The 17,232-nt window shown below is 55.4% G+C and overlaps 1 protein-coding gene across 2 annotated transcripts; it reads right to left on the minus strand.

Moving 5' to 3' along the window:
• Nucleotides 1-321: 321 nt before the first annotated feature.
• ARRDC1 (arrestin domain containing 1) lies at nucleotides 322-7,651 on the minus strand. Of its 2 annotated transcripts, XM_055400841.2 has the most exons (8): nucleotides 7,460-7,651; nucleotides 2,391-2,501; nucleotides 2,057-2,107; nucleotides 1,811-1,965; nucleotides 1,463-1,645; nucleotides 1,192-1,368; nucleotides 701-1,121; nucleotides 322-627 (listed from the first exon to the last, which is right to left on the minus strand). In XM_055400841.2, the coding sequence occupies exons 1-8, from the start codon at nucleotides 7,575-7,577 to the stop codon at nucleotides 563-565; spliced, it is 1,281 nt and encodes a 426-aa protein (XP_055256816.1). In that variant the 5' UTR covers nucleotides 7,578-7,651; the 3' UTR covers nucleotides 322-562. The 2 variants fall into 2 exon arrangements, with proteins under 2 accessions (XP_055256816.1, XP_055256815.1); XM_055400840.2 differs by having other exon boundaries at nucleotides 322-1,121.
• Nucleotides 7,652-17,232: the final 9,581 nt, after the last annotated feature.

Genomic DNA, 17,232 nt, shown 5'->3' on the forward strand with positions numbered 1-17,232 from the left:
GTGGCGAGGAGGGGGCGTGTTAAGTGGGAGGGGCTAGGCACACCTCCCGTTCCTGGCGAGCCAACTCTTCATGACCCTGTACACTAGCCCACCAGGCCCCTCTGTCCATGGGAATCTCCAGGCAAGAATCCTGGAATGCGTTACCATGCCCTCCTCTAAAGGATCTTCCCAACCGAGGGCTCAAACCCATGGTCTCTTGCATCTCCTGCATTGGCAGCTGGTTCTTTACCTCTAGAGCCACCTGGGAAGCCCAATACGCGCTACTGGCGGGGAACACAGACCCCGCAGAGGAGGGCCCCAACAGGCCACTGTGCCCAGCTCTACAAATGAAGCACTTTATTTACACCGCGTCTCTCAAGGCCCCAACCCCCTGGGAGAGGCCGACTGCTGGGGAGCTGAGAAGGCTGGCCAGGGCAGAGGCTGGTCCGGAGGTAGAGGCCGCGGGAAGAGCGGGCAGCGGCAGGTCCTGAGTGGGCCGGGCCAGGCCAGGAGTGAAGGCACGAGGTCCTGGGAGCCCAGTCCCAGGGCAGAGGGCCGCCCATCCAGAGGAGGTGGCATGGGGTCAGCTCCCCGGGGTCAAGCCAGGGTCCATACCACCACAGCTCTGCTCATAGGACGGCGGGGCCTCTGCAGGGAGATAGCCAGGTCTGCACAGGGGCCGGGGCACTCCCTCCCCACCAGGCCCCAGGCCCCCACTCACCATAGGGGTAGCCCCACGAGCTGTACTCCGGGGGGAGGATCAGGGTGCTGGAGGTGGGCACCGGACCTCCAGAACCCTCTGCAAAGTAGGGTACGGTGGCACCTGTGGAGATGCACAAGGGAGGTGGCAGAGGGTGTGGAGCGGGGCTGCCATCCTGAGGATGGGGTTCCGGGGCACCATGGGGCACAGAGCCAAGGGCTGCATGCGGCTGCTGCTGCTGGGAGTGGCTCTTGGTGGAGAGAGAGACAGGATCCGAGAAGAAGTGAGGGCCGCTGGCCACAGCCTCCGCCTCCTCCTGGGGCGGCGCTGAGGGCACCACCAGGCCGGGGCCTGGCCGGGGGCTCAGTGGGACGTGGTTCACAGCGATGTTGCCAATGAAGACTGGGAGGGTCACAACAGCTTCTGGTTGTTTCAGGGAGACCTAGGGAGGTTGCGCACGTGAGGAGCCAGGCCACGGCCCCTCCTCCCACCCCACCCCTGACCCCTACCACCTGCAGATAGTAGTCCACGTGGATGAGGCTGCAGCCCGGCAGGGCGGACTGGGGCAGGGCAGGCACCAGAACCTGCTCCTGCCACTGAGCCCGCCGCCAGGCCTTGACGCCGGCCCCCTCCACCTCGGCGATGGTCCGCACGTCGTAAATCCAGCGCTTGGCCTTGTAGGATACTTTCTGGGGAAGGGCCAGCCTGTGAGCCTGGGCAGACCAGCCACCCCCTCCTCCTCTGCCCCATGGGATGGGGCCCAGCAGTCATGGGGACGCTGACCTGCAGCAGACTGGCCACCACCGGGCTGGTGTCCTTGCCTGACTGGTTCTCAATGTCTGCCTGCAGCCGCAGCACCTGCCCTACCACGTAGCCTCTGAGGTCGGTGCTGGCCGTGAGGACCACGCTGCCTGTCTTCACCAGCTTGTAGGAGAACTTCTTGGTGGTGGAGGCCACATTGGGTTGCTTGGGAGGAGAGCAGGGAAGGGGTTTGGCGGGTGTGAGCAGACAGGATCCCCGGGGTCAGCTCAGAACTGAGGCTGCTGCTTCCACAGGCCGCCTGACCTGTGCTGGGGACAGGGCATCAGACAAGGGTGGGAGCCACCCGGGAGGCCACTGCCCCAGGCTCACCTCAATGTCTGGGATGCTGTTCAGGTTCAGAGGGCTCAAGATGTAGAACACGCGGCTGCACTGGTGATCCTTGGAAAAACGTGGTGTGTCGATGGTGGCCCGAACCTGGTGTATGATCTTCCCGAAAGGGCCCTCAAAGGACGTGGGAGCCGTGGCTGGAGAGAGAGCGGGGACTGAGGTCCCACTGCCCCCCACCTCCTGCCCGCCCTCACCAACCACAACCGCCAGGCCAGGCCGGGCTCTCACCAGGAAGCAGGAACTGGAAGGGGAAGCTGTGCTCTCCAGCAGGCAGGCTCCCTGAGGACACAAGAGAGGTGGGGAGAGGGGACAAGGTGCCATCACAGGGCCCAGGACAGAAGCAGGCCCTGCAGCCAACAAGCTCCCACTGCACCCATCCAAACCCGGGAGGAACTGGCCCCTTCAGCCCCCAGCCCCCAGCAGGCAGTGCCCTGTTCCTGCCACAGAGAGAAACCCTGGGAGAGGGCAGGCCAGCCACGGGGAGGCCAGGGGCAGGTGGGAAAGCAGAGGGACAGATAGACCCATCTCAGTGGGAGGAGGTGAGGGTGGGCTCCAGACTCACCCTTGTCGGCCAGAGACAAGGCGCTGTTGAAGTAGCTCTCCTCCACCACCCAGGCCGAGTCGTTGGCCTTGCTGGAGACCCTGCAGGACCCCGTGCAGGTCACACGGATGGCTGCAAGGTGGGGACCGTGTGAGTCCCAGGCAGGCACTGGCCTGGGCCCCTCCCTAGCCCCAGCACAGGCATTCAGGCAGGACTGATGGGACCCAGGATCACCCAGCTAGGCTCCAGGAAGGCCAGCGCATGGCCGGCTGCCCTCCAGAGGACACTACCTGCCTCTCCCACATCCCAAGGTACTCCCACCGAGCCAGGGTGCTGAGGCGCAGGGCTCCACCCGTCCTGCAGTCCAGAACAGGAAGGCCCCAACGGTCACCCAGTTGACCCCTGGGCAAACCCCAGCCCCTTGACCCTGCACCAGACCCGAGAAAACCCCTTCCCTACAGGGGAAGCTTAGGAAACCGTTGGTGAACAGAGGCGGGTGGGGCAGCTGACCTTCAACCCCACCTTCCTGCTGCCTCACAGGCATGTCAGTTCGGCTAGGAGGCACCCCTCCAGACATCAGGAAGTTACCTATTAGCCCTCCTGCAGCAGGAATGTGGTCAGACCGCCTGAGAAAACAGGAGACCAGCAGTCTGGCACGCTAGAGGGTGGGGACACCTTGGCTCCGGGGCCAGAACTGCCCAGGAGCGCTGATTTCTGCATTGAGGTGGCTGGGCTGGAGCCCGCAGACAGGAACCCGGCAGCAGGTCACTGCCACTGTCCAGGCCGTGCTCAGGAACTCGAACTGCTCAGTCCAGAGCCCATGACTGCAGTCGGAAGGCTGTGGCTGGACTGGCCCCAGCCGAGGCTGGTCACCAGAGGGGACACGACAGCTGGAGGCCCACAGGCCGGGGGGTGGGGACTCAGTGACAGGTAGCCCCATGGCTCCCTCCTTTCCTTCCTCTCCCTGCAAGCTGAGTCAAGACCAAAGATTTAGCCTGCCTGCCAGTCGCCCTTCCTCCCCTGACCTGATGGATTAGCGAAGGAAGGCGACTCGGAATCTGATAGCTTCCTGACGGAGTGCCCAGGCGGGGGGAGGCAGCAGCGCCGGCTCTCTGCCTGGCTCCCCAGGCGGGCCCCACCATGCTGACAGGGGACAGGCCCCCTGCGGGTCACCCATAGCGCGCTGGGCTGCCCTCCACCCCGTTAGCACCGCCAGTGACTCGCCTCAGCCTCCATGCCAGCCCAGTGTCAAAACCAGGACCTCAGCCCTAATTTCTCATCTCTGCTCACCAGCCATCCCCACCGAGGGCCAGACCTGGAACTGTTCCCACTGGAAGTCCGAACACCAGCAGCGCTCCTACAGACCAGCACAGCCCAGGAGACACAGCAGGGAACAGACAGAAAAGGGGAAGCCGGACTGGAAGACGCCCTAGTGGAGTCCAGACACTGCTTGAAACTCCCTGTGGAGAGGGCATGCCCGCTTCCGGCTCCCCACCCCCACCCCCGCCAATCAAGATGCCCTGGGAACAACAGAATATGCTGGAAGAAGTGCAGTGGTCACTTGCAGTGCAGCCGGGCACTGTCAAGTGACCCCAGTGGATGGACACAGAGCTAAAGAACCACCCAAAGACTTCTGCCCAAAATCTTGACTCACAACAGCATGAGTTAAAATGGTTGCTTTAAACCACTTAGTTTAGGGGTGATTCGTTACTTAGGGGTGACTGTTGCATAGCAGCAGATAAAGGAATAGCTGTCTAACCTCACTAGAATTCAAGGAAACTCAGATGACTTACCATTTTAACCCATCAGGTTGGCAAATGTTGTTTGACGTGTTACAAGCAGGTATTAATAGAAAGACCCTTGCTTATGGCAGTCAGACTGTCGGCTGACGCAGGGGCCTGGAGACAAAGCCAACAGATCTGTGCAAATTTTACACACACGATCCAGGGGTCCAGCGGATCCCCTTAGAATTCCACCCTGTTTACTCAGGAGCCTCCAGCAACACTCCTCATAACGGCAAACCATCTAGGCACAGCCTCCATGTCCAACAGCAGGGTGGCTAAATTAGGCCGCGCTCAGCCAGAACCCAGCTCCAGAATTAAGGTGAACAAGCCACGGTGGCACCTGGCCTTAGAAAAACAAACCGACCTTGGTTATCCCAGGCGGGCCTAAACTATTTAACCTTCCCCATGATCATGCTCTGTAAACAGGCTGAGACCCCTTCAGGGACCCTGCCTGCGGGAGCCATCACCAGCCTGGAGTCAGACGGCCCATCCCTATGCATGCTTTCCTCCGCAGGGGAGCAGTGGAGACGCAGGGGGAACAACGGATCCTGCGTCAGAGTGACTTCTGGAACTTCTTGAGCCAGCACGCTCACCTGTCCAGCAGCCCTCCTCCTAGGCACCACCTGCAGTCTGACCATGAAGATCTCTGTGTGTCCCCGCCTCTGGCAGCTCCCACAGACCTGGGGTAGCCCAGCTTCTGCTGCATCCTTTCCCTGCAGCTCTGGCCAGAGACCCGCTTCCCTCTGTCCTGTTTCCAAATCTGTAACACCAGAGGAATGACGATGGCCACCTCCCAGTGTTCCTGGGACTCGAGGACTCGTGGGTTTGTCCTTGGGAAGTGGGAAAGGTCTCTGGCCCAGGGTGAGAGCCCAGTGAGTCGCCAGAGCCAGAGGCTGGCTGCTGCTATCATCCAGGCATCGCCCTCCCTTGTCAAGAGCAGAACACAGGGGAGCCCTGCCTGACCCCCGGCCTGACCCTCCAACTGGGCTGGACCCAGGCTCCAGGAAAGCACCTCCTGCCCCAGCTGTCTTCCACATCAGCTCCCAGGGCTGCCTGCAGATCATCATTGACTCTCCTCAGTCAAATGCTTAGAGGCCTGCTGCCTCCCAGCCTCCATGTCCTGCTGAGGGCCTCCCTGTTGCATCACTGGCTGGTCGCAGGAGCTCAGTTCAGTTCAGTCGCTCAGTCGTGTCTGACTCTTTGCGACCCCAGGGACTGCAGCACGCCAGGCTTCCCTGTCCATCACCAACTCCCGGAGTTTACTCAAACTCATGTCCATTGAGTCTGTGATGCCATCCAACCATCTCATCCTCTGTCGTCCCCTTCTCCTCCTGCCTTCAATCTTTCCCAGCATCAGGGTCTTTTCCAATGAGTCAGTTCTTCGCATCAGGTGGCCAAAGTATTGGAGTTTCAGCTTCAACATCAGTCCTTCCAATGAATATTCAGGACTGATTTCCTTTAGGATGGAAATCCTAAGGATCCTGCTCCTATGGATGCAGGAGCTCAACAAGTATCTTTTGAGTGAAAGTTTAAAAAAACCATGGGGGGCTTCCCTGGTGGCTCAGTTGGTGAAGAGCTCGCCTGCAAATGCAGGAGACAAGGATTCGATGCCTGATCCAGGAAGATCTCACATGCCTCAGAGCAACTAAGCCTGAGCACCGCAACTACCGAGCCTGTGCTCTTCAACAAGAGAAGCCGCCGCAGCGAGAAGCCCGAGCACTGCAACTCGAGAGCAGCCCCTGCTCGCCACAAGTAGAGCAAAGCCCGTGCAGCAATGAAGACCAAGCACAGCCATAGATAAATACAAAAAATTAAAATTAAAAAAAAAAACACAGTCTTTCCTCTCTCACCCCTAGGCCCGGCCAGAGGGCATCCCCTCTACCCCTGGGGGACAGCCTGAATAAGACCCTCTCTGGCCCGAGGCCACCCGCTCCTCCCTGTCCCAGAGCTCTGGGAGCACCCTTACAGTCAGGACCATCAGCAGGGTCTTCTTCAGCCTCCTGCAACCCAGCTGTCCATTTACGCACATCTCACCCACCATGCGGGGGCTGGAAGGCTCTGCTAAGGCCACTCCTCCACTGTAGTCGCCCTGGACCCCAGCTACAGGGGACAACAGATCAGCAGGCCAGGTGGAGAGCTCCATGTGGGATCTCATAGGGTCTGTCTGTCCACAGGCCACAGGCCTGTCCCTCCTTTCTGTGCCCAGCCGGCTGCACTCACCTCTCACCACTAGCTTGTGCCCCAGAGAAAAGATGCACCAGCCGCGGAACACCTGCCAACCACACCTACCCAACCAACTCAACCCCAAACTCCAAGTGTGGCTACATTAAAGAGTCCACAGGTTATGGGGAGGAGGGTCCCACCTGTCCAGGATGAGGCAGTAGCTGCCCAGAAAGGAGGACAGCAGCTGTCTGTCCTCAGGGGGCACCCCACGTGCTGAACGGCCAACCCCACGGGAGAGCCTGGAGGTCCAGAAGGAAGCCCCTGCAGCTATGGTTCTGGCCAATCAGCCCGAGGTAGAGAAGCGCCCCAGGAGGGGCACACCACACAGCCTCACACTCAGCACCGTGCTCAGGAAAGAGGCCCCGCCCCTGGCTGCGTCCTCCTCCACCGCCCGGGTGTGAGGTCCCCCACAGGGCCCCATCCACACCTCAGGCAGCAGACCAGGCCGGCGCCGTCAGGCAGCCCTAGCAAGGGCCGCCGCAGCAACCGGATCCCGGGTCTCAAAGTCCCAGATGTCTGCGCCAGCAGAGAGACCGGATCGGAGGGCTCAGGTTCGGGTCCCAGATGCTCCCTGGGCCGGGGGCCTGCGGCGCGCGGGGATCAGCAAGACCCTCTCAGCCTTCAGGGCCTGTCTGATTGTGGGCAGTGCCCCGCGGCCCGGCCGGGGACCCGCAGACTCCGGAGGCTGCCTGAGTGTCTGGGGGAGAAAGCGAGCGCGGGCCGGGCTCGAGGGGAGGGCCCAGCAGGTGCGGGGCGCAGTGGATCAGAGACCCGACAGGGAAGGTCCAGGTCAGAGCGGCCTTCGGCAAACCAGATGGGCTCGAAGCCCCGGCCCCGAGTCTGGCCGCCCCTTGGCGGAAGGACAGGAAGGGCAGATGCGGAAGGAATGGGCCACCCTGGCTTCCCTGCTCCGCCCCGCCCGGCGTCGGCCGCCCGCCCCGCGGCGCGCCGCCGGCCCGCGGCCCCGCAGCCCTCCCGGCGGTCGGCCGGGAGCCCCCGGCCCCTCAGGTCCCGGGCCCCGCGCCCGCTCAGGGGCGCCGCCCGCCCGCCGCAGGTGCGGCCCTCCCCGGACCCCGCGCCCACCTCGGAAGGGCAGCGGCGCCGCCAGGCGCACGCGCACGGTCCCCACCAGCGGCTCCCCCGGGCTGTAGACGACGCGGCCGTGGTTCAGGCGGACCTCGAAGAGCTGCACCCGCCCCATACCGCGGCCCTGCCGGGCGGCCGCGACAAGCCTTCTCCGCCCCCGCCCCGCCGGAGCCGCGGCCGCCGCGCTCCCGGCCCCTCCCGCCCGCCCGACACGCCCCCGCCCGACACGCCCCGTCCGCCCAGGCCACGCCCCGTCACTGCCGCACCACGCCCCCTCCAACGTTCTCGGCCACGCCCACGACGCGCCCCTCGCCACCACGACACGCCCTGTGGCCACGCCCCCTCCCCTCCAACGCCGGCGCTCCCGTCCCCGCGCCCCGCCCCCTAGCCTGCAGGCCACGCCCCGGCCGCGCCCCGTCCTGTCCCCAGCCCTCCCTGCCCCCGGGCTCCCCAGCGGCCCCGCCCGCTGCAGCCCAGCCCCCGCTGCGCCCGGGTCGGTCCGCCGGGCCTCTCCCTGCCCACCCCCGCGGCCCGCCTGGCGCAGCTCCGGCGCAGCTCGCGGGAGCCCGGCGCACCTGCGCCCCCTGCCGCCCCACCTGTCAAGGGGCGGCCCGGGCCGACCCCCATCCCAGGCTCCACCCAGGGGTCGCCCCCGCCCCGCCGGAGATCTCCGGGCTGGGCTGGTGTCCTGGGCGGTGGGCGTTTAGTCGGCCGCGAGGCGGGGGGAGTGGCGAGGGGTGAGGACAGGGAAGGCGGTGCTTGGCGCCTCCTGGCTCGGTAAATACCGGGTTGCTGTAAGGAGGCCGTCAGGACGATACCAGGTGTTTGTCCAGAACAGTTGGGCCAATGGGTGGCATTTTTTGATGGAGACACCGGCCTCGGTATAAGCTGTTTTGGAAGAAAAATCAAGACCGGCAGAGGCAGAGGCGCCCATTAGGCACCCGGGTGAACTGGCACTTCTAGGCATGAGTCTGGGGGGCACGAACGACGAAAGATTTGTCAGAGACTTGTTTGTACCCGGTAACTCTATTCAAGACTCTGATGACATCAAAATCGGGGCTGAGAGCCACAGAAACCTAATCCAGGCCTCCAGCGACAAACAGGGCCCTTAGTTTTATAGGCTGAGGGGTCTCTGGGGGCCGGGGAACATCCTAAGACCAGGGCTCTCGGCAGGCTCCGGGCCCACCTGGGACTCCGATGAGGCAAGAGGGAGCCTCTGATTGGCTGGTCTGACACTTTGCTGTCAGGGGCGTGCAAATGGGGGAATCCCTGAAGAAGGAGTTTGGGATGTGAGGACTGTGGGAAGCCCTAACATGCTAAATACCCATGGCAGAAATCAAAAAGGAAGTGTTTGAGAAAACAGGGGGACAGGGTGTGCTGGCTGCTGCAGAGACGGAGGCAGAGACAGGGGGCCTTCATCCCAGGTCACGCTTATTTCCCGCGGTTGGCCCCCAGTAGGGCTCTGCACACTCCTTACTCTCACCCCCCGCACCCCTCCCTCTCCAGAAGCTCTGCTGCTGTGCCCTCCTGTCCACCATCGCCACCCTGACATCCCATTTCTCTGAACATTCCTTTCCTCTTGCTCTCACAGAACCCAAGCTTCTCCTGGCAGCTCCAAAGTGTAAATGTTTATTTTCGAACAATGCCTCTACCTCTGGGCCTGCAAGTGGGGTGAACTCCTGACTCTTTAGGACTGCCTCCAGACCATTTCCTCCTTCACCCTACTAACTTCCAGCTTTAACTCTTGTTTTATCAGAGTAATAATTCATCCCCTCCCCCAGCTCTTACTGTTGCCTTCAGAAGGGAGGCCCACCTCCCATATTCTTTGGTGATTTCAGCGCCTGACTCTCCCTATCATTCTCTCTCCAGTACCACTTATGCTGGAATTCTGACTTCAGAATCCACATAGGCTTCCCTCCAGTTTTCACTTCCTGGCCTATATCTGAACATGAACCTAGGAAATATTGTAATCAGCTATGCTAAGGTGACAGACACAGAGCCAGCTGCCTTGAAAGAAGAGTTCAAAGCTTACACTTCCCAAGAGGGGCAAGCCACTCAATGCAGGGCCACCTGCGGAAGCACCAGTGTCAGCTGTGAGCAGAAGGAGGGACGAGAGGGCTTGGCCAGAGCCTTGCCCGTGTTTTCAGTGGGCAGGAGGCAGGTGGGCAAATTTCCGCAAGCTGAAGATTGGGTAGTGAATAATTTCAGTGATCTTTCGTTGTCCAGTACCTGCCCCTGGGTGATTGGCCTGGTGTACAATTAAAGGAGGTGGTTGGGGTGTGGGCTCTGGACCAGTTGGTTTGCATGTGAAAGCTGTGTTGGCAGGTGAGTTGTTTGCTGTCTCTAGGAATTAGCCAGCCTGGGAGGGGCAGTCTCTCCCCAGCCAGCAAGGCCCTCAAGATGTCAAAGCATCAAAGATACAGAAAATAAAAAACATGATCAATGCAGTGCTCATCCCCCTGACCCTGTCCTCCAAGAACCTTCCCCAGCAGCCCCTCCTGCAGCCTAACTTTTGTCTGAACAATGTCTCCCAACAACTTCTCTCACCCGTTTCCACGTTCACTGTGGCTCCTGTCAGCAGGTGGAATCCATCCCCTCTTGTTGAATGGGCCTGGCCCCTGGACTGGCTTGAACTGCAAGAAAGAGAGATGCTGTGCACCTTTCAGGTTCTAAAGAGGGCTCGCAGCTTTTGCTTTCCTTCCCTGTGGGTCCCGAGCTCACCTGACAATATCTGGTGGGGGAAGCCAGGACGTGAGAGTCAGACTTCCCACCTCATTCACACACCCTGACTGAGGCTGCAAGAGGGATGCTGACTGTCCCAGCCGTCTAACGAGCCACCCCAATTTATTACTTACTCTGAAAACTAATGGTGACCTCCTTCAGGAGGTGCCACGCACACACTGCTGCACTCAGTGCCCCCGACCCTGCAGCAGGCCGCCGCACACCCACACCTCCGCTAGAGACTCCGGGATACTCACAGGCAAGCCTGGGTCAGGCTCTTGTGCGGTCACTGCTGCTTTCTCCTGGGTCCTGGTGGGCACAAGGTTCTGTTTGTGCCCTCCGAGAGTCTCAGTCCTATGGAAGTTCTGTAATCAAATCCCACTGGCCTCCAAAGTCAAATTCCCTGGGGGTTCTGAGTCCTTGGCCGGATCCCCAGGTTGGGAAATCTGTTGTGGGTCCTAGAACTTTCTTAACAGGACGAGAATTTCTTTGGTGTAATTGTTGTGCAGTTTGTGGGTCGTCTGCTCGGCGGCTCTGTGGTGGGGCTAATGGCGACCTCCTCCCAGAGGCTGATGCCACAGGCTTTTGACCCAGGTCTGCTGCGCCCAGAGCCCCTGCCCCTCTGGCGGGCCGCTGCTGACGGCGCCCCCGTGGGAGACCCTCACACGCGGGTCTGCTCAGTCTCCATGGGGCTCTGGGTCCTGATGCACAGAAGGTTTTGTTGACCCTCCGAGCCTCTCTGGTGGGTGTGGGGTTTGATTCTGAATGAGATTTCACGCCTCCTGTCATCTCCTGGGGATTCTCCTTTGCCCGTGGATGGGGTGTCTTTTCTTGGTGGGATCCAACATTCTCCTGCTGATGCTTGTTCAGCACGTCAGTTCAGGCGCTCAGTCGTGTCCGACTCTCCGCGACCCCATGGACCACAGCACGCCAGGCCTCCCTGTCCATCACCAGCTCCTGGAGTTCACTCAAACTCACGTCCATCGAGTCGGTGAGGCCATCCAGCCACCTCATCCTCTGTCATCCCCTTCTCCTCCCACCTTCAATCTTTCCCAGCATCATGGTCTTTTCCAATGAGTCAGTTCTTCACATCAAGTGGCCAAAGAACTGGAGTTTCAGCTTCAACATCAGTCCTTCCAACGGATATTCAGGACTGATTTTCCTTAGATGGTCTGGTTGGATCTCCATGCAGTCCAAGGGACTCTCAAGAGTCTTCTCCAGCACCACAGTTCAAAAGCACCAATTCTTCAGCACTCAGCTTTCTTTATAGTCCAATTCTAACATCCATACATGACCACTGGAAAAACCTTAGCTTTGACTAGATGGACCTTTGTTGAAGAAGTAATGTCTCCGCTTTTTAATATGCTATCTAGGTTGGTCATAACTTTCCTTCCAAAGAGTAAGGGTCTTTTAATTTCATGGCTGCAATCACCATCTGCAGTGATTTTGTAGCCCCCAAAAATAAAATCTGACACTGTTTCCACTGTTTGCCATCTATTTCCAATGAAGTGATGGGACCAGACGCCATGATCTTAGTTTTCTGACTGTTCAGCTTTAAGCCAACTTTTACACTTTCAAGAGACTTTTTAGTTCCTCTTCACTTTCTGCCATAAGGGTGGTGTCATCTCCATATCTGAGGTTATTGATATTTCTCCCGGCAATCTTGATTCCAGCCTGTGCTTCCTCCAGCCCAGCGTTTCTCATGATGTACTCTGCATATAAGTTAAATAAGCAGGGTGACAATATACGTTCATGACTTACTCTTTTTCCTATTTGGAACCAGTCTGTTGTGAAATCATGTCCAGTTCTAACTGTTGCTTCCTGACCTGCATATAGGTTTCTCAAGAGGCAGGTCAGGTGGTCTGGTATTCCCATCTCTTTCAGAATTTTCCGGTTTCTTGTGATCCACACACTCAAAGGCTTTGGCACAGTCAATTAAGCAGAAATAGATGTTTTTCTGGAACTCCCTTGCTTTTTCCATGATCCAGCAGATGTTGGCAATTTGATCTCTGGTTCCTCTGCCTTTTTTTAAAACCAGCTTGAACATCTGGAAGTTCACGATTCACATATTGCTGAAGCTTGGAGAATTTTGAGCATTACTTTACTACCGTGAGGGATGAGGGCAATTGTGAGGTAGTTTGAGCATTCTTTGGCATTGCCTTTCTTCGGGATTGGAACGAAGACTCACCTTTTCCAGTCCTGTGGCCACTGCTGAGTTTTCCAAATTTGCTGGCATATTGAGTGCAGCACTTTCACACCATCATCTTTCAGGATTTGAAATAGCTCAGCTGGAATTCCATCACCTCCACTAGCTTTGTTCATAGTGATGCTTTCTAAGGCCCACTTGACTTCACATTCCAGGATGTCTGGCTTTAGGTGAGTGATCACAGCATTGTGGTTATCTGGGTCGTGAAGATCTTTTTTGTATAGTTCTTCTGTCAGTGGAGAAATAACTCCAGAAAGAATTAAGAGACAGAGCCAAAGCAAAAACAGCACCCAGTTGTGGATGTGACGGGTGATGGAAATAAACTCTGATGCTGTAAAGAGCAATATTGCATAGGAACCTAGAATGCCTCGTCCATGAATCAAGGCAAATTAGAAATGGTCAAACAGGAGATGGCAAGAGTAAACATAGACATTCTAGGAATCAGTCATTGGAAGGACTGATGCTGAGGCTGAAACTCCAATACTGTGGCCACCTCATGCAAAGAGTTGACTCACTGGAAAAGACTCTGATGCTGGGAGGGATTGGGGGCAGGAGGAGAAGGGGACGACAGAGAATGAGATGGCTGGATGGCATCACCTACTCGATGGACGTGAGTTTGAGTGAACTCCGGGAGTTGGTGATGGACAGGGAGGCCTGGCGTGCTGTGATTCATGGGGTCGCGGAGAGTCGGACACGACTGAGCAACTGAACTGAACTGAACTGAAACTAAAATGGACTGGAATGGGGGAATTTAATTCAGGTGACCATTGTATCTACTACTGTGGGAAAGAATCCCTTAGAGAGATGAAGTAGCCCTCATAGTCAGCATAACAGTCTGAAATGCAGTACTTGGTGCAGTCTCAAAAACGACTGAATGATCTCAGCTCATTTCCAAGGCAAACCATCCAATATCACAATAATCCAAGTCTATGCCCCAACCAGTAATGCTGTAAAAGCTGAAGTTGAATGTTTCCATGAAGACCTACAAGACCTTCTAGAACTAACACCCAAAAAAGAGTTCCTTTTCATCATAGGAGACTGAATGCAAAAGTAAAAAGTCAAGAGACACCTGGAGTGACAGGCAAGTTTGTCCTTGGAGCACGGAATGAAGCAGGGCAGAGGCGATGGAGTTTTGTGAAGAGAACACACTGGTCACAGCAAACGCCCTCTTCCAACAACACGAGACTCTACGCGTGGACGTCACCAGATGGTCAACACTGAAATCAGACTGATTATAGTCTTTGCAGCCAAAGATGGAGAAGCTCTGTACAGTCAGCAAAGACTAGACCGGGAGCTGACTGTGGCTCAGATCATGAACTCCTTATTGCCAAATTCAGGTTTAAATTGTAGAAAGTAGGGAAAACCACTAGACCATTCAGGTATGACCTAAATCAAATCCCTTATGATTATACAGTGGAAGTGAGAAATAGATTTAAGGGACTAGATCTGTTAGATAGAGTGCCTGATGAACTCTGGACGGAGGTTGGTGACATTGAACAGGAGGCAGTGATCAAGACCATCCCCGAGAAAAAGAAATGCAAGAAGGCAAAATGCATGTCTGACGAAGCCTCACAAACAGCTGAGAAAAGAAGAGAAGCGAAAGGCAAAGGAGAAGAGGAAAGATACACCCATCTGAATGCAGAGTTCCAAAGAATAGCAAGGAGAGATCAGAAAGCCTTCCTCAGTGATCAATGCAAAGAAATAGAGGAAAACAATAGAATGGGAAAGACTAGAGATCTCTTCAAGAAAATTAGACACACCAAGAGAACATTTCATGCAAAGATGGGCACAATAAAGGACAGAAACAGTAAAGACCTAAAAGAAGCAGAAAAGATTAAGAAAAGGTGGCAAGAACACACAGAAGAACTATATAAAAAAAAGTCTTAATAACCCAGATCAACAGTGGTGTGGTCACTCACCTAGAGCTGGACATCATAGAGTGTGCGGTCAAGTGGGCCTTCGGCAGCACTACTACGAGCAAAGCTGGTGGAGGTGATGGAATTCCAGCTGAGCTATTTCAAGTTCTAAACGATGATGCTGTGAAAGTGCTGCACTCAATATGCCAGCAAGTTTGGAAAACTCAACAGTGACCACAGGACTGGAAAAGGTCAGTTTTCATTTCAATCCCAAAGAAAGGCAATGTCAAAAAATGTACAAAGTACCTTGCAATTGCGTTCATTTCACATGCTAACAAAATTATGCTCAAAATTCTTCAAGCCAGGCTTCAGCAGTATGTGAACTGAGAACTTCTAGACGTTCAAGCTGGGTTTTGAAGGCTGAGGAACCAGAGATTAAACTGCCAACATTCATTGGATAATGGAGAAAGCAAGAAAGTTCCAGAAAAACATCTACTTCTGCTTCATTGACTATGCCAAAGCCTTTGACTGTGTGGGTCACAACAAACTGTGGACAGTTCTGAAAGGGATAGGAATACCAGACCACCTTACCTGCCTCCAGAGAAATCTGTATGCAGGTCAAGAAGCAACAGTTAGAAGTAGACATGGAACAATAGACTGGTTCCAAATCGGGAAAGGAGTACGTCAAGGTTGTATATTGTCACCCTGTTTGTTTAACTTATATGCAGTATATTTCATGAGAAATGCTGGGCTGGATGAAGCACAATCTGGAATCAAAATTGCCAGGAGAAATATCAATAACCTCAGATATGCAGATGACACCACCCTTATGGCAGAAAGTGAAGAAGAACTAAAGAGCCTCTTGATGAAAGTGAAAGAAGAGAGTGAATAATATTTTGGCTTAAAACTCAACATTCAGAAAACTAAGATCATGGCATCCAGTCCCATTACTTCATGGCAAATAGATGGGGAAGCAAATGGAAACAGTGAGAGACTTTGTTTTGGGGGCTCCAAAATCACCTTCGATGGTGACTGCAGCCATGAAATTAAAAGACGCTTGCTCCTTGAAAAGAGCTGTGACCAACCTAGACAATGTATTAAAAAGCAGAGACATTACTTTGCTGACAAATGTCCATCTAGTCAAACCTATGGTTTTCCCAGTACTCATGTATGGATGTGAGAGTGGGCTATAAAAAAAAGTTGAACACCGAAGAACTGATGCTTTTTTTTTTTCTGGTTTACAGAAAATCTCTCTTTATTATAAAGGCCAATGACTGATTTCTTGGATTAAATAAAGTACATTTCACACTACTCTTCACTCATGTTATTCAAATCTGGAATTTCAAACTGAGTTACAGTTAGAGGTGAGAAGTAGCCTGTACCTACTTCTGCCATCTGATCAGCTCTGATCTAAAGAGAAGACCAAGGAGACCTGGTGGGCATGATGAGAAGGCCTATCTCCAGAACAGTCTTCCAGGAATACAAAGGCCTGTGACTCCAGCTGTGTACAGACCGCACGCATGTGATGTCTTACAGATGCTGCAGCTCTCAAGTCTCGTTCAGTTCAGCTCAGTTCAGGTGCTCAGTCATGTCTGACTCTCCGCGACCCCACGAACCACAGCACGCCAGGCCTCCCTGTCCATCACCAAATCCCGGAGTTCACTCAAACTCATGTCATCGGGTCGGTGATGCCATCCAGCCATCTCATTCTCTGTCGTACCCTTCTCCTCCCTCCCCCAATCCCTCCCAGCATCAGACTCTTATCCAGTGAGTCAACTCGTCGCATGAGGTGGCCAAAGTATTGGAGTTTCAGCTTTAGCATCAGTCTTTCCAATGAACACCCAGGACTGATCTCTTTTAGAATGGACTGGTTGGATCTCCTTGCAGTCCAAGGGACTCTCAAGAGTCTTCTCCAGCACCACAGTTCAAAAGCATCAATTCTTCGGCGATCAGCTTTCTTCACAGTCCAACTCTCACATCCATCCATGACCACTGGAAAAACCATAGCCTTGACTAGACGGACTTTGGTTGGCAAAGTAATATCTCTGCTTTTTAATATACTATCTAGGTCGGTCACAACTGATGCTTTTGAACTGTGGTGTTGAAGAAGACTCTTGAGAGTCCCTTGGACTGCAAGGAGATCCAACCAGTCCATCCTAAAGGAGATCAGTCCTGAATATTCATTGGAAGGATTGACACCGAAGCTGAAACTCCAATACTTTGGCCACCTGATGCAAAGAACCGGCTCCTTGAAAAGACCCTGAGGCTGGCAAAGATTGTAGGCAGGAGAAGAAGGGGACGACAGTGGATGAGATGGCTGGACGACATCACCGAGTCATTAGAATTGAGTTTGAGCAAGCTCCAGGAGTTGGTGATTGACAGGGAAGCCTGGCGTGCTGCAGTCCACGGGGTCGCAAAGAGTCGGACACTACTGTGTGACTGACCTGACTTTTGCATCAATCATTGAGAAAATCATTGTAGTGCAGGAGTCCTCGGTTCGATCCCTGGGTCGGGAAGATCCTCTGGAGAAGGAAGTGGCAACCCACTCCAGTATTCTTGCCTGGGAAATCTCATGGACAGAAGAGCCTGGTGGGCTGCAGTCCATGGGGTCTCAAAGAGTCTGGCACAATTGGGCGACTAACACTTAACTTGCTCGCATGCTTCTGCCACCACTGTTGATATTGCTGCTAGCATTCTAAGACTTCCCTGGTGGCTCAGATGGCAAAGCATCTGTCTACAATGCGGGAGACCTGGGTTCGATCCCTGGGTAGGGAAGATCTGCTGGAGAAGGAAATGGCAATCCACTCCAGTACTATTGCCTGGAAAATCCCATGGACAGAGGAGCCTGGTAGGCCACAGTCCATGGGGTTGCAAAGAGTCGGACACGACTGAGAGACTTCACTTCACTTCTATTGAGAAAACAAGAGAATACCAGAAAAACATTTGCTTCTGCTTTACTGATTACACCAAAGCCTTTGACTGTAGAG

This window comes from Moschus berezovskii, chromosome 11 (genome assembly GCF_049115385.1).
Source record: "Moschus berezovskii isolate FMDL1 chromosome 11, NW_MosBer_1.0, whole genome shotgun sequence".
NCBI classification, from domain to species: domain Eukaryota; kingdom Metazoa; phylum Chordata; class Mammalia; order Artiodactyla; family Moschidae; genus Moschus; species Moschus berezovskii.

Coding starts and splice junctions, on each gene's coding strand:
- ARRDC1 (XM_055400840.2), bottom strand. CDS start 7,577: ATGGGGCGGGTGCAGCTCTTCGAGGTCCGCCTGAACCACGGCCGCGTC. Junction 2,502..7,459: donor GGCGCCGCTGCCCTTCCGAG/GTGGGCGCGGGG, acceptor CCCACCTTGCAG/CCATCCGTGTGACCTGCACG. Junction 2,108..2,390: donor CTTGTCTCTGGCCGACAAGG/GTGAGTCTGGAG, acceptor TTGTGTCCTCAG/GGAGCCTGCCTGCTGGAGAG.